Source organism: Nelumbo nucifera, chromosome 1, assembly GCF_055504915.1.
Source record: "Nelumbo nucifera cultivar China Antique chromosome 1, China Antique-T2T, whole genome shotgun sequence".
Lineage (NCBI taxonomy): Eukaryota > Viridiplantae > Streptophyta > Magnoliopsida > Proteales > Nelumbonaceae > Nelumbo > Nelumbo nucifera.
In genome coordinates, this window is record NC_142649.1 from 22,672,429 (window position 1) to 22,685,209 (window position 12,781).

Sequence of the window (12,781 nt, forward strand, 5' to 3'; positions counted from 1 at the left end):
GTATTTTTTGTTTTTTTCTTTATTTAAATTGTTTTATTTTATTTTTCTTTTAATAACTTATTTATTTTTTAAAATCAAATCGAATCGATCAGATCTAAAGATCCGACTATCTCAGCGGATTTGAATTCAAATCCATGTTTATGAGATCTAATTGAATCTTTGGATTGGATCGGATATGCAATTAATAGTATCGGGTCGGATTTAGATATACCCTTATTCGAATTCAATCTGATCCATTTGCATCCCTGTGATAGAACATATAATTTGAGTTTCAAAGGGAAGTTAAGGATTTTAGCAATACCCCATTATCCAAGTCACAATTCAATTTTTGGTTTGATTAAATTGGATTTGGATCTAAAAAAATCAAATCTAATTATAATTAGACTAAATATGGATCCATACCAATCTATGTGAATTTGATCAAGTAAAATCCGAGTTCAATAATATTAGGGTTAGGATGCCAGAAATACATGATACCGGAAATAAACTTATAACTATTCAGGTGGGTTTTCATCAAAATTCATGGGGTTTTGATTGGTCAAAGCCTTTTTGGTATTTTGTTGTTCCCACATTATAGATTTTCCCATAATATTAATATTTTTTTGTAAAATCCATAATATTAATATTATATGCAAATATTTATATACAATTAAGATATTATTATTAAAATATAATAATTTGGCCATTTTTAGTTTAATTTATCAATCATATATAATATCCAAATCTGATCTGAGTCTAGTCAAAATCTGCTACACAGATTCAACCGGAATCCGATTTGTGTATGGTCCTAAATAGATTAGGCCTCTAAACTTAGAGTAGGATTGATCATTCCTTCATCGATCCACGTCATGGTTTTTAAAACAAGATCGAACAGGGAACTATTTTGGAGACTAGTTTTCGGGTCGAATGGTCTGACCGTTTCATCCAAATGGATGGCCCATTTTGCAAAAAAAAAAACAAAAAATAGCCAAAATCCATTGTCTGAGTTGGCAGTTCGACTGCCCAAGTCAACGGTTCGCTAACCAAATCAACTGTTTTTGGTCGAAAAGCAGTTTTGGGGTGAAAAGGAACCAGTCAGGTGACCGGTTCCTATTTTTTTTGGTCCAAGTGTTTGGTCTAGTCTGGTTTTGAAAATATTGGTCCACATTGTCTGGTCTTTGCCTATCATGAAATTTTTGGGCCTTCCTGCCCATCCAATCTTGGGCCTCAATGAAACCCACGCATGATAGGGCTTAAGCCCTAAATTTGAGACCTAAACAACATAACCAGCCCAAAAATTTAATATAAATAATATAATAACTAGCAAAGGGGCCCCTGCGTTATAGGGGTTTGCAAAAGCTAAACTATTTTATAGGAAAAAATGAATTTGCAAAAGGTAATTTTTTTTAATTAATAGTTTTTAGGGAAAAGGATTTACTTAAAAATAAGTAGAAATTTATGGATAATAATATATTTAATTTAATAAAATAAAACAATAAATAAATACATTTTTCAATTTTAAAGTCAATTTAATATAAATAAATCAATTTTGTTGTTAAATAAATAATACAAATCTTTTTTTTTCTCAATTTCCTAGCTGGGCTTTGGGCTTTATATGGGGGTTGAGATTGGACTCAAGATCTAGGCTCTATGGTCCGATCATAGTCAGGCTTTGGCCTGAATATGTTCTATTGATATAAAGGCAAAGCCTAGTGTGGCCTATGAATAGGTTTAATCCCAACCCCAACCTCGGGGCAGAGACAGGGGGACCCCAAGGAGCCATGGCCTCCCTATGGCCCAACAAATCCCCACTCTTCATGTATATTTTCCCACTCCCCCACTCCCCACTCCAATGGTTCCCCCCACCCCCAATGGCCATCCATATTTAATCCCCCTACCCCCCAATTCACTTAGATTTCAGCACCACTCAAAAAAAAAATAAAAAAATAAAAAAAATCCTAGCTCTGCTCCTGCCCAACCCAAACCTAACCTATTGATAGCCCTAAATTACCCCCCCCCAATCCACTTAGATTTTAGCCCCCCCATAAAATATTCCTACCTTTGCCCCTTCCCAATACAAACCTAACCTATTGATAGCCCTAAATTATTAGGCTCGGGAAGAAAGAGAAATAATTTGCTAGTAAAATGAATTATTAACTAATTGGATAATTTAAATAGATAGAAGTCTATGGATAATAATTTACTTAATTTTGTAAAATAAATAAATCAATTATTTATTATTGGGACATGACTGGTCCAAGTTATCTAGAGTCAAACCCAACCCATTGACAACCCTAAATATTGGGTGCATGTTGAATTAAATAAATAAAAATTATGGATAATAATACATATAATTTAATAAAATAAAACAATAATTAATTAATTACAATTTTCACTTTTGAAGTCAATTTAATATAAATAAATCATTTTTATTGTTAAATAAAGAATACAAATCTTTTTTCTCAATTTCTTGGTCAAGCTTCGAGCTTGGGCTCAAGATCTAGGCTTGATGGTCCGGTCATGCTCAAACTTGGACTTGAATATGTTCGATTGATATAAAGGCAAATGTCACATCCCAACGTGACCTGTGAATATGTTTAATCCCAACCCCAGGGGTAGAGCCAAGGGGACCCAAGGAAGCCATGGTCCCCCATTCCACTTACATTTTGCCCCCCCCCCCCTCATAAATATTGGGCTCAAACCTACCTATTGATAGCCGTAAATATAGGACTGTCAATGGGTCGGAATCAGTTGGAATTGGAACCGACCTAACATGAAATGTTGATGACCTGAATTTGGACCTAGACCCAATAGGGTTTGTAATTTTTTTATCGGAACCTAACCGAACCAATTGGTTCTCGAGACAACTAGGTCTGACCCAATAGACCCGATTATAATAAATAAAAAATAAATACTTATGTATAATATAAATTAAATATTCTATATATATTATATGTGTAGTATACATATAGCCTATTTATTTAATATATTATATGTTATATATATATATATATATTCTAAAACGATAGTAATTGGGACCCTATATCACGACCCGAAATTGACCAGTTAGTTCCAAACCGAAACTAGAACTGACCCAATCAGATCGGTCTATCGGGTCGGACCTGACCCATTTACAACCCTACCTAAATATTAGGCTAAAGGGGAGAGAATAATTTGTTAGTAAATTATTTCTAAATAAATAAGTAATTTAGTAAAATAAATAAATAAATGTCTATTTAAATCTTTCTTTCAATGTCAAATCTCATTTGTTTTACTGATTTATAAATAATTTATTTACTTTTATGAAATAAATAAATTCTTAGATAATAATAATAATAAATAGATAAATAAATAAATGTCTATTAAAATCTTTCTCTCAATGTCAAATCTCTTTTATTTTATTGATTTAAAATAATTTATTTAATTTTATTAAATAAATAAATGCTTAGACAATAATTAAAAAATAAATGAATAAATAAAAATTGAGATAAAGAATAGGAGGAGAGAGAAGAGGGATGACATTTTATTTTGTATGATGGCATAATCATAAACAATTATATATGGCATTGTTGTAGTTTTCGAATATCATAAAGGCATTGCTGTAAAAAAGAGTAAAATTGTCTTATATATGGCATTCCTTTAATTTTTGGATGCCTTAGAGTCAATTAAATTGGAAGGTTTGTCTCATATGTGGTAGTTGTAATTTTGAATACCATAGAGGCAATTACAAGTTAGAAGGTTTGTTTTATATATGGTAGTTGATGAGGGCAGATTTGGCTCTCCAATGACATTATGACAACTAAGTGTAGCCTCTTGACAACTAGGCAGCTCGCCACCAGGCAGCTTACCACAGGCAGCTCGCCACAGGCAGCTCGCCACAGACAGCTCGCTACAGGCAGTTCGCCACTAGGCATCTCGCCACAAGTAGTTTGCTACAGGCAGCTCATCAAGGTAGCTTGCTACAGGCAGCTCATCAAGGTAGCTTACCACCAAGCAGCTCATCAAGGTAGCTCACCACCGTACCCCGCATTTTACGGGATTATGACTTGTAATGACTGTATTAGCTCACCCACTCCCCGAGTCAGGCGGAAATGGGCAACCTTACCAGTTGGTGGCTTTATCCCCACCTAACACGAAAATAGGTCCCTTCACAGCGGGAATCCAGGAACTGCTCCACCTAACCCACGAGGACTCCAGTATATAAAGACCTCACCCCCCAGGGGCGAAGGTATGCAAAAAGAGGATGGGTAACCTCTGCTCTCTAGCTCTCTCATTCTCTAATATCATTCTCAGCTCTCCACTAAGTGCTAACTTAGGCATCAGAGTGACCTCGCCGGGTTAGCCACCTCGGGTCCTCTGACATTTGGTTCCTTGCAGGCCTCTAAAAGAGCAACAAAGCTCACCACTAGGCAGCTCATCAAGGTAGCTCACCACCAGGCAGCTTGCCACCAGGTAGTTCGCCACTAGGTAGCTCGCCACCAGGGAGCTCCACTTCAGCCTCTGAGTTACAGGCCACTTGGGAGCAGACGAGATGACGAGGTACTTAGCCAAAAAATTGACACATCATGAAAAAATGATACGTGACCGGAAAAGGTTACATCAGTAGTCATGTAATTTTCGAATAACACAGGGGCAATTATAAGTTAATCACATAAGGGGTTTGTCTTTATGTGGCATTCTTGTAATTTCTAATGAAAAAAGGCAAAAGTTACTATTCACTTAATGAATTCTCTCACTTTCCTTGTACACATTTCAACTTAATAAATTTACTAGCAGAGGGGGCCCTACATTGCAAGGGCTCACTCATAAATTATCAGGCTCGAGCTTAATTCAAATTAGAGACTTGAGCTCGAGCTCGAGCTCAACTCGAGTCAAAAGCTTGGATGTTCGAGCTCGGCTACCTTTGATTGCAGGTCTCTAAAGCAGCCGAGGTGCCAAGCTGAGGTCTCCCTCAATTGTCGAGGTGCCAAATCGAGGTCTCCCTCAGTTGCTGAAGTGTTGAGCAAAGGTTTCCCTAGCAAGCGAGGTGTCAAGCTAAGGCCTCCCTTAGTTGACAAGGTGCCAAGATGAGGTCTCCCTCAGTTGTCGATGTGCTGAGCCGAGATCTCCCTCAGTGACCAAGGTGTCGAGCCGAGGCCACCCTTAGTGGTCGAGGTGTGGTCTAGCTTGCGCTCGATTCGAATTAGAGACTTGAGCTTAAGTTCAAAAGTTCGAGCTCGGCTCAGCTCGAACTCGACTACCTTTGATTGCAGGTCCCCTAGCAGCCAAGGTGCCGAGCTGAGGTCTCCCTTAGTTGGAGAGAGAGTGACATTCTTGTAATTTATAAGGAGAGAGATGGCATTCTTGTAATTTGAAAGAAAAACAACAAGAGAGAGGGGCTTGCGTTGCAGGGGCTCACTCATAAACTATCAAGCTCGAGCTCGACTCGAGTCAAAAGCTCGAAAGTTCAAGTTTGGCTACCTTTGCTTGCAGGTCTCTCAAGTAGCTGAGGTGCCAAGCCAAGGTCTCCCTCAATTGCCGAACTGCCAAACCGAGGTCTCCCTAGCTGTTGAAGTGTCGAGTTGAGGTTTCCCTAGCAGGCAAGGTATCGAGCTAAGGTCTCCCTTAGTTGATATGGTGTCGAGATGAGGTTTTCCTCAGTTGTTGAGGTGCTAAGCCAAGATCTCCCTCAGTAACTGATGTGTTGAGCTGAGGTCTACCTCAGTGGTCGAGGTGTCGTCTAGCTTAAGCTTGATTCGAATTAGAGACTTGAGCTTGAGCTCATAAGTTCGAGCTCGGCTCGGCTCGAACTCGACTACCTTTGGTTGTAGGTCCCCTAGTAGCCGAGATGCCAAACTGAGGTCTCCCTTAGTTGGAAAGAGAGTGGCATTTTGTAATTTATAAGGAGAGAGAGAGATGGTATTTTTGTAATTTGTAAGAAAGAGATAGAGAGTTGGTAGGAGAGAGAGTGACATTCTTGTAATTTGAAAGAAGAGAGAGAGAGAGAGAGAAAGAGAGTGTGTCATTCATGTAATTTGAAAAAAAAAAAAACAAAAGAAGAATTGATAGAGAGTGGCATTCTTATAATTTGTATGAAAAAAAAAGGAAAAAATACCCTTAAGTACACATTTCAGCTTAATATATTTATATAGATATAGATATAAATATCTTCATAGTTGTTTCATTATCTACAACTATATATAGGATATTCGGATTGGCCCAAGTCATCATTTTATACTTGAGGCTCGGACAAGTAGTCAATTCTTCCGCTAAATTGCACCCCGAGTTTATTTTATATAATTTTAAGTATAAGCCTAGATGAATTATAAAATTTTAAAAATAAATTTATTATTTTATACAAGACCCATCCTGATAACTAGCCTGACCCTGACATATTGTAGCAGGCCGGGCCAGGTTCATGCAGCCCAGAAATTGTTGTTACTCTTCTGTAAAACTCTGAGCCGGCCAGGCCCATGATCATCCATACTGTGGAGGGACCCGAATAGAAAATCTTTTTTTTCTATTGACTACTTGTCCGGCCAGGCCCAGAAATTGTTTATCCACTCCTGGTTGGGTTTTCCAGGTCGGCCCGACTACGATGACTTATTGACTCGTCCCCGGTGGATCCATCTTCGCACCACTAATAGTCAACCTCAGCTAGTCAGTTTTCTGGTTCGACCGTCCGGATGGCCCATTCTCCCTCAGATCAAAACCCGAAGATAGAAACCAATGGCTATTTCCGTAATTTCAACACCAGCTCAGTCCGGTTAACCGTAGAAAACTACATTTCATGAGTACACTCTACGTTGCACGCTTTTCGGAGCCAATAGACGAAAAAGGAAACCGTTTTTGCCATGGGCTACGCCGCCTTGAGCTAAAACCGTGAATCACGGCCCTCGATGTATTGCCATGGCCCACCGTAAATTGGATAGGAGGAACGTTAAGGTGGGACCATAAAATATATCGAAAGCCGCGATTTCACGGTTTTAGCCCAAGGCTACGCCCACAGGCGTAGCGGATTTATTCTCATTTTGGAGGGACCGAAACCGAACCAAAGGCCGCAGTGGCGGGCATGTGAGCGCCATCTGACTCTCAATCTCTCTCTCTCTCCACTGGGTTTCTTCTGCTTCCCACCTTTTTTGATTTTTATTCAATTTTCTTCCTCCTCTTGAATCTTGATCAGCCCTAATTGACAATTTCGTCGCTCTCTGCGACAATGTCTGGGACTAGCTCAAGGTCTCAGAGATCGTCGAGCAGCGTCTCGCCGTTCCGGTCCAGGAAGTCACCGGCGGTGCCACCAGCTGTGCCGTCTGTAGCAAAGAGCGGCGGCAGGCCGACTACTCCTTCATCGTCTCGGCCTCCGCCGAAGCTCTCGGTCTCACCTGCTACTTCTATTAACTCGACGACGACGCTGGACCGGTCTGATTTTACTAAAGCCAAGGAGAATGTCACTGTCACCGTCAGGTTTCGGCCTCTCAGGTAGTTTGGACTTTGGACTTCTCTTGTCTTACTTACTCCTCGTGTGCATTCTCTGAGCTTTGGGTTATGGGAGATGGTTGTGTTAGTCATGTTTGTTGTGTTGTCAACTTCTCATTTGCTTGGTTTTGAAACTTCTGGGTTTTTGATTTTCGTTGAGCAGTGCTCGGGAGATAAATAAGGGGGACGAAATAGCTTGGTATGCTGATGGAGATTACACTGTTCGGAACGAGTACAATTCTTCCGTTGCTTATGGGTTTGGTCAGTATCAGCTCTCTTCTCGTTTCATTCTGTTTCATTGAATGGTTGTTTGGTATTTGAAGAGTGCTGGCTTCGGCGAGTAAGGTGGGATCATTTATACCGAAGGAAAGAGATTTATTGAACACTGACGAGGTTGCAATTGGCTTCCTTTATAAAGGTTTATTGAACACTGCAAACAAATCCACTTACGTCCACCTTCCACCCTTTTCTGTGTAAGGGTCTGCATAATGAGGGTCTACTTCATCACGGGCTTTTTCCGAAGTTCAGTTTAAGGATATAATTCCTGGTCCAAAAATCCTATGTAGAGATGCAGTTGCTACAAGGGCCATGTTTTGAGTTTTCCTGTCCTTCACAAAACAACATACATGGCAAGGGGAGAAAAAAAGTTGCATTACTCACATAATTCTGGACTAATTTTGCTGATCTTAATGTCAGCACTCGGCAATGTTTATAGATTTTAGATTGTTGCAGTCAAATAAAACATAATAATGAAGCTGCAATACGATGGGGAAAATTCTTGCATGATACGATGGGATAGCAAGCAGATATTAGAGAAGTTAAAATGAGATCAATCTGCTACCTAGCACAAGAACTTCCTTTTGTTAATATTTTTTTTTGAAAGATGAAGATTGCTAATTCCATTTCTTAGTGTGAGAATTCTAGATTGATAGGTGAGTACATGAAGTCTTTCCATTCACAAGTGATTATTTTCCTGAAATGGTGAATGATTGCTTTTCTTCTTTTTTGGTCAATCATGATGATGATTGCTCTGCCAACATCTGTTTGACTGGAGATGTGGATTTATGCTATGATACTTTGCCTTATAGGTAGTATTATATTTTTATATCCGTTCAATATCCTTCTTCATCCTTTTAATTTTTGTTGAAAGTTTCTGTTTGTCATTCCCTGTGAATGACCGCTTTGTGAATTGGTTTGCCTATGGAAGCTTTGTTTTCTTCATCTCTAGTTTTTTGATAGGAAAGAGAAGTGTTTATTATGGTTCTAATGGATAAGAAACAAATATGAAACTGTGAATATATGATGCATGTCAAGGGAACCATGAACTTCACAATCATGAAATGAATCTCTAAATCTAGCTTGAATGTTTTGGGAAGATGATTTTATTTATTTATTTTTAAATTATCTGAAAGAACACTATATGTAGATCAAATAAACCTCTATTAGGCAGGAAAAGAAACCCTCTATTGTTAATCAAGATTCAACTTCCCTCCATGCTGAAAACTTTCAATCGACTTTCTAATACAATGCCTGGTGCCTACAGTTAGTATTTAATATAGTTCCTTACATCCAGAATGAGATAGTCTCCACTAAAAGAGCTCCTTCCTTTTAAAATCGATAGAGCTTCCAATTCAGAAGGCAAAATAAAGAGGGAGAGCTTTGATGGCTTTAGTCTCCCCCATTAAAGGCGTCCTTCCTTTCTTCAAGTGTTGGGGGGCAATTGCTAGGTCCTCCTCCAGGAAACAAAAGCCCCTTAAGGTATAGTCTCCCCTAGAGCTGTAAAACAGGCGTGTGGCTTGCGGGCTGTCTCGGGCCATGCCTCCCTCCCCTAGGATATTTTGGGGGGTCGGCCTAGCATGGCCCATGGCCCAAGCCTGCGCGGGCCTGTGCTGTGTTGGTCTATGGTCGAGCTGTAGACAGGGCCAAAGCTATTTATTTAAAAAATAGAAAAAAAAATCTTAAAATTTTTATTTTATATGAATTTTGATGTATACAATTGTTTATATATACAATAATTAAATACGATAGTATAATAAAATTGAAAACAATTGTTTATTTTATTAATATATATATAATTATATATATATATATATGCATATATGTATATATGTATATATATGTCCATACAATCGTGCCATGCCGGCTCAAACTGGCACGGCTCGATTTACACCTCTTGTCTCCCCCAATGGGCGGGTGGTTGAAATTGAACTTTGATTGTAGTAGTCTGGGCAATCCAGGTCTGTCTGGAATTGGAGGAGTGATTAAAGATGAGAGAGGCACTATAAGGGCTTTGTTTTCAGGTCCAATTGTACAAGGTAATGCTGTAACTGCAGGATTTTTTGCTGCAGTATTTGGGTAAAAATGATCAGAGACATGGGAGAAGAAAGATTGGTTCTCGAAGGCAACTAGAAACTGGTAGTTGGGTGGTCAAAGAAAGGTGAAGGGGTGATCTGGAAGCTTAGAAATGAATACAGGCGCTTCAAATGGATTTCAAGAGATATGATAATTCAAATCAAGTGGGTTAGATCTGCCAATAGTTTAGCAAAACAAGGAATACATAAAACAAAAGATGTACTGGGCTCAGTTATACAGCTGGATGGGTTTGTCTTGCATTGTGTTAGAAAGTTTCTTCACAACTTCTGGTTGTAATGTTTCTCTTTTTTATTAATGAATGAATGAATTTCTGTGTTTCTGATCAAGAGGATTATAAAAAAATGCTTCCAAATTTGGTTCCATTTCAGTGAATTTCTGAAGAGACCTTTATGTGAAAAATAGGAGAATAAGCAGAAAGATGGGTGTTTGGATATAAGAAGTGGAGGTAGCAGAAAAATAGGTGAATAAGCCGAAGAACTTTTCTCAGTCTGGCCAAGAATCGGAGTGAGCAATTAAGCAAAGATAATATGGAGTTGCATACCTTTTTCTGTTTGCTGGGTCCTCTGGAATGAAACGAACAGAAGAGTTTTTCAAGATAAATCTAAAAATACTCAATCACTTGTGGCTATGGTGGGGAACTAGTGGACTGGGCTTGGGTGCTCCCAGAATTTGCTCAAGTTAGTAATCAGATCTGGGGGAGAATTTTTGGAATGTTCCTGAATTTCATTTGTAATGCCTCTCGGTTTTCAGTTTGTGGTTCTAATTCTGTTTTGTACGATTAGGTGCCATCTTGTCACCTCTTGACTGTAATTTTTCTTTTGATTAATGCAATTTCTTTTTACTCTTCAAAAAAGTGATAAATATATCATGTTTTCTAATGCCTCCAAATTGACTATTGGACAATCTGAATCACCACCAAAACAGATGGAAGCCTCCTCAATTTTGTTCAACTCCTGTGGAAACGGTTCACTACCCCTATGGTGCTATGCATCATCTTCTATTCCTAGAAATTTAGTCATGGCAATTTGATTAGGAGGCAGCCGAGTTTTGTGAGAAATAACTATGCTATTTGGAGGATGATTAGAAACCTTATTGGTACTTCTCAGCACCAAGAGGAAGAATGTAACTGATGATGGAATGCATGCTTTGCTTGCCATTTTTTAAGTGGTAATGATCAAAGAGAGAATTCTATTAAAATATGAGTTAAGTTACAAAAAAAAAAGAAAGATAGATGGACATTATACAAAAAAAACGATGGTCCATCAATGCTATATAAATGCGCACAACATCTGTGGCAATTAACTCCATTTCAAGTCCTTTGCCTATTGACCTCATTTCTGGCTAATCCATCCACTGTAGAGTTTAAGTCCCTAGGATTCAATTCAAAATGAACATGAATGAGCACAACAACAAACTATATATTTAAAACTTTTTTTTCTCCCAACTTAAAAAGGCAAACAACTAAATTGTATAAAGAAGGGAGAGAGAGCTTATTTTCAGGGTTTTGTTATTTCTAGGCAGTGTAGGGGTTTTTGTCAGTTTTTCTTTTGTTGGTGGTAATATCTTATAACGTTTCCTTGTCATAGCACGGATAAAAAAAGTTTCCTTGTAATAGCCTTATATTCTTTTAATGAAAAATTTTCAACTGCACTACTGCAGCCAGAGAGTTCTATCATGGTTGATAACACAAAGGTGTTGGAGAGTGACTTGATTATTTGGTTGTTTATTTTCCAAAACAGCTATATGAAATTACTGAAGACATGCTTTTGAGTATAAGAGAGAGAGTGCTATGCAATATAATGAGCTTATATCGCAGCAGAAAAATGGGAGGCTAAGTTACCGGCCTAGATATAGAATAGTTATACTGATAACTTGTAAAAAATGTTTCTGCTCTGAACATATTGGATCTCAATTTTTTTTGATATACTTATATGGATGTTATAGCTACCGTAGTTTGACCTTTCTGTGTGTATGTGTGACAGAAGGTTCCTTTCTTATGAATTGAGACAATTGTAGTTGTAACTATGTATTTCATATCCATGTTGTGAAAGGTGGCATACTTGTACTATCTAATATAGAAACATCCCCAGCTTGGGGTCCCTGTATCTAAAGCACAAATCACTATGCTATTTCTCCACCTTGAACCTTGCGGTTGAAACCTCCATAGGAATTGCACTCAAACCTCAAAGCTCTAATTCTATTTGTTGTGTGGATGGCTGGATGCACGATTATCAGTCCTCATGAATTTCAATGGATGAAGTGTTTGTATGTGACATGTGTTGGATACTTGGATTTCAACACTTCATTGATTCTTAAGGGGTGCTTCCATGTAACAATATCCTTTTTCTGCTACATCTATAAAAAAAAAACAATATCCTTTTTCTGCTACATCTATAAAAAAAAAACAATATCCTTTTTCTGCTACATCTATAAAAAAAAAACAATATCCTTTTTCTGCTAGTTTATTTGACGCAAGTGAACAGCTAATGTACATGATGAATAACACTTTTTCCTATAAAATGCTAGTTAATAACGAAGAAAGCATCTTAGACCTTTATCTGTAGGCATATCATGTTAGAATTCAAAGAATATGGACTATTTTAATAAGTATATACTTTTCTGTAGACATGTCTGCAAGTCTAAACTCCAAATTTTTTCGCTTTCTTGAGCCAGACTCTTGTACATGCATTGGATTTCAACTCCCATGTCTGCTGCAACCAAGGTTCAAAGTATCGATATGATGCACCCCATATTGGGTGTATCATATCGTATCTTGAGGTTGCTGATACGCTAAATACTAAAGGTATAAGGATTTGGTTTGTTTTAGATGATATTATGTGATGTGACAACAGATCTGACAAAATATCAGGCCAAACATTAAAAAAATATGATTTTGGTTCATTTGAAACTCTCAATACTCAAATTTTGCATATTTAGAGTATCACTACTTTGATCCATGGCTGCAACACTGAAT

The 12,781-nt window shown here is 38.0% G+C and overlaps 1 protein-coding gene across 2 annotated transcripts in view; it reads left to right on the plus strand.

Annotated features, from left to right (window-relative positions):
* Positions 1-7,006: 7,006 nt before the first annotated feature.
* LOC104605789 (P-loop containing nucleoside triphosphate hydrolases superfamily protein) overlaps positions 7,007-12,781 on the plus strand; it is a 49,277-nt gene continuing 43,502 nt past the window's right edge. The window contains exons 1-2 of one of the 2 annotated variants that reach the window (XM_010270681.3): positions 7,007-7,437; positions 7,598-7,695. In XM_010270681.3, coding sequence (XP_010268983.1) covers positions 7,175-7,437; positions 7,598-7,695 — 361 coding nt within the window. In that variant the 5' untranslated portion in view covers positions 7,007-7,174. Of the gene's footprint in view, positions 7,438-7,597; positions 7,696-12,480; positions 12,611-12,781 lie in introns of those variants that run through there. The other variant, XM_088896031.1, reaches the window with a different exon arrangement.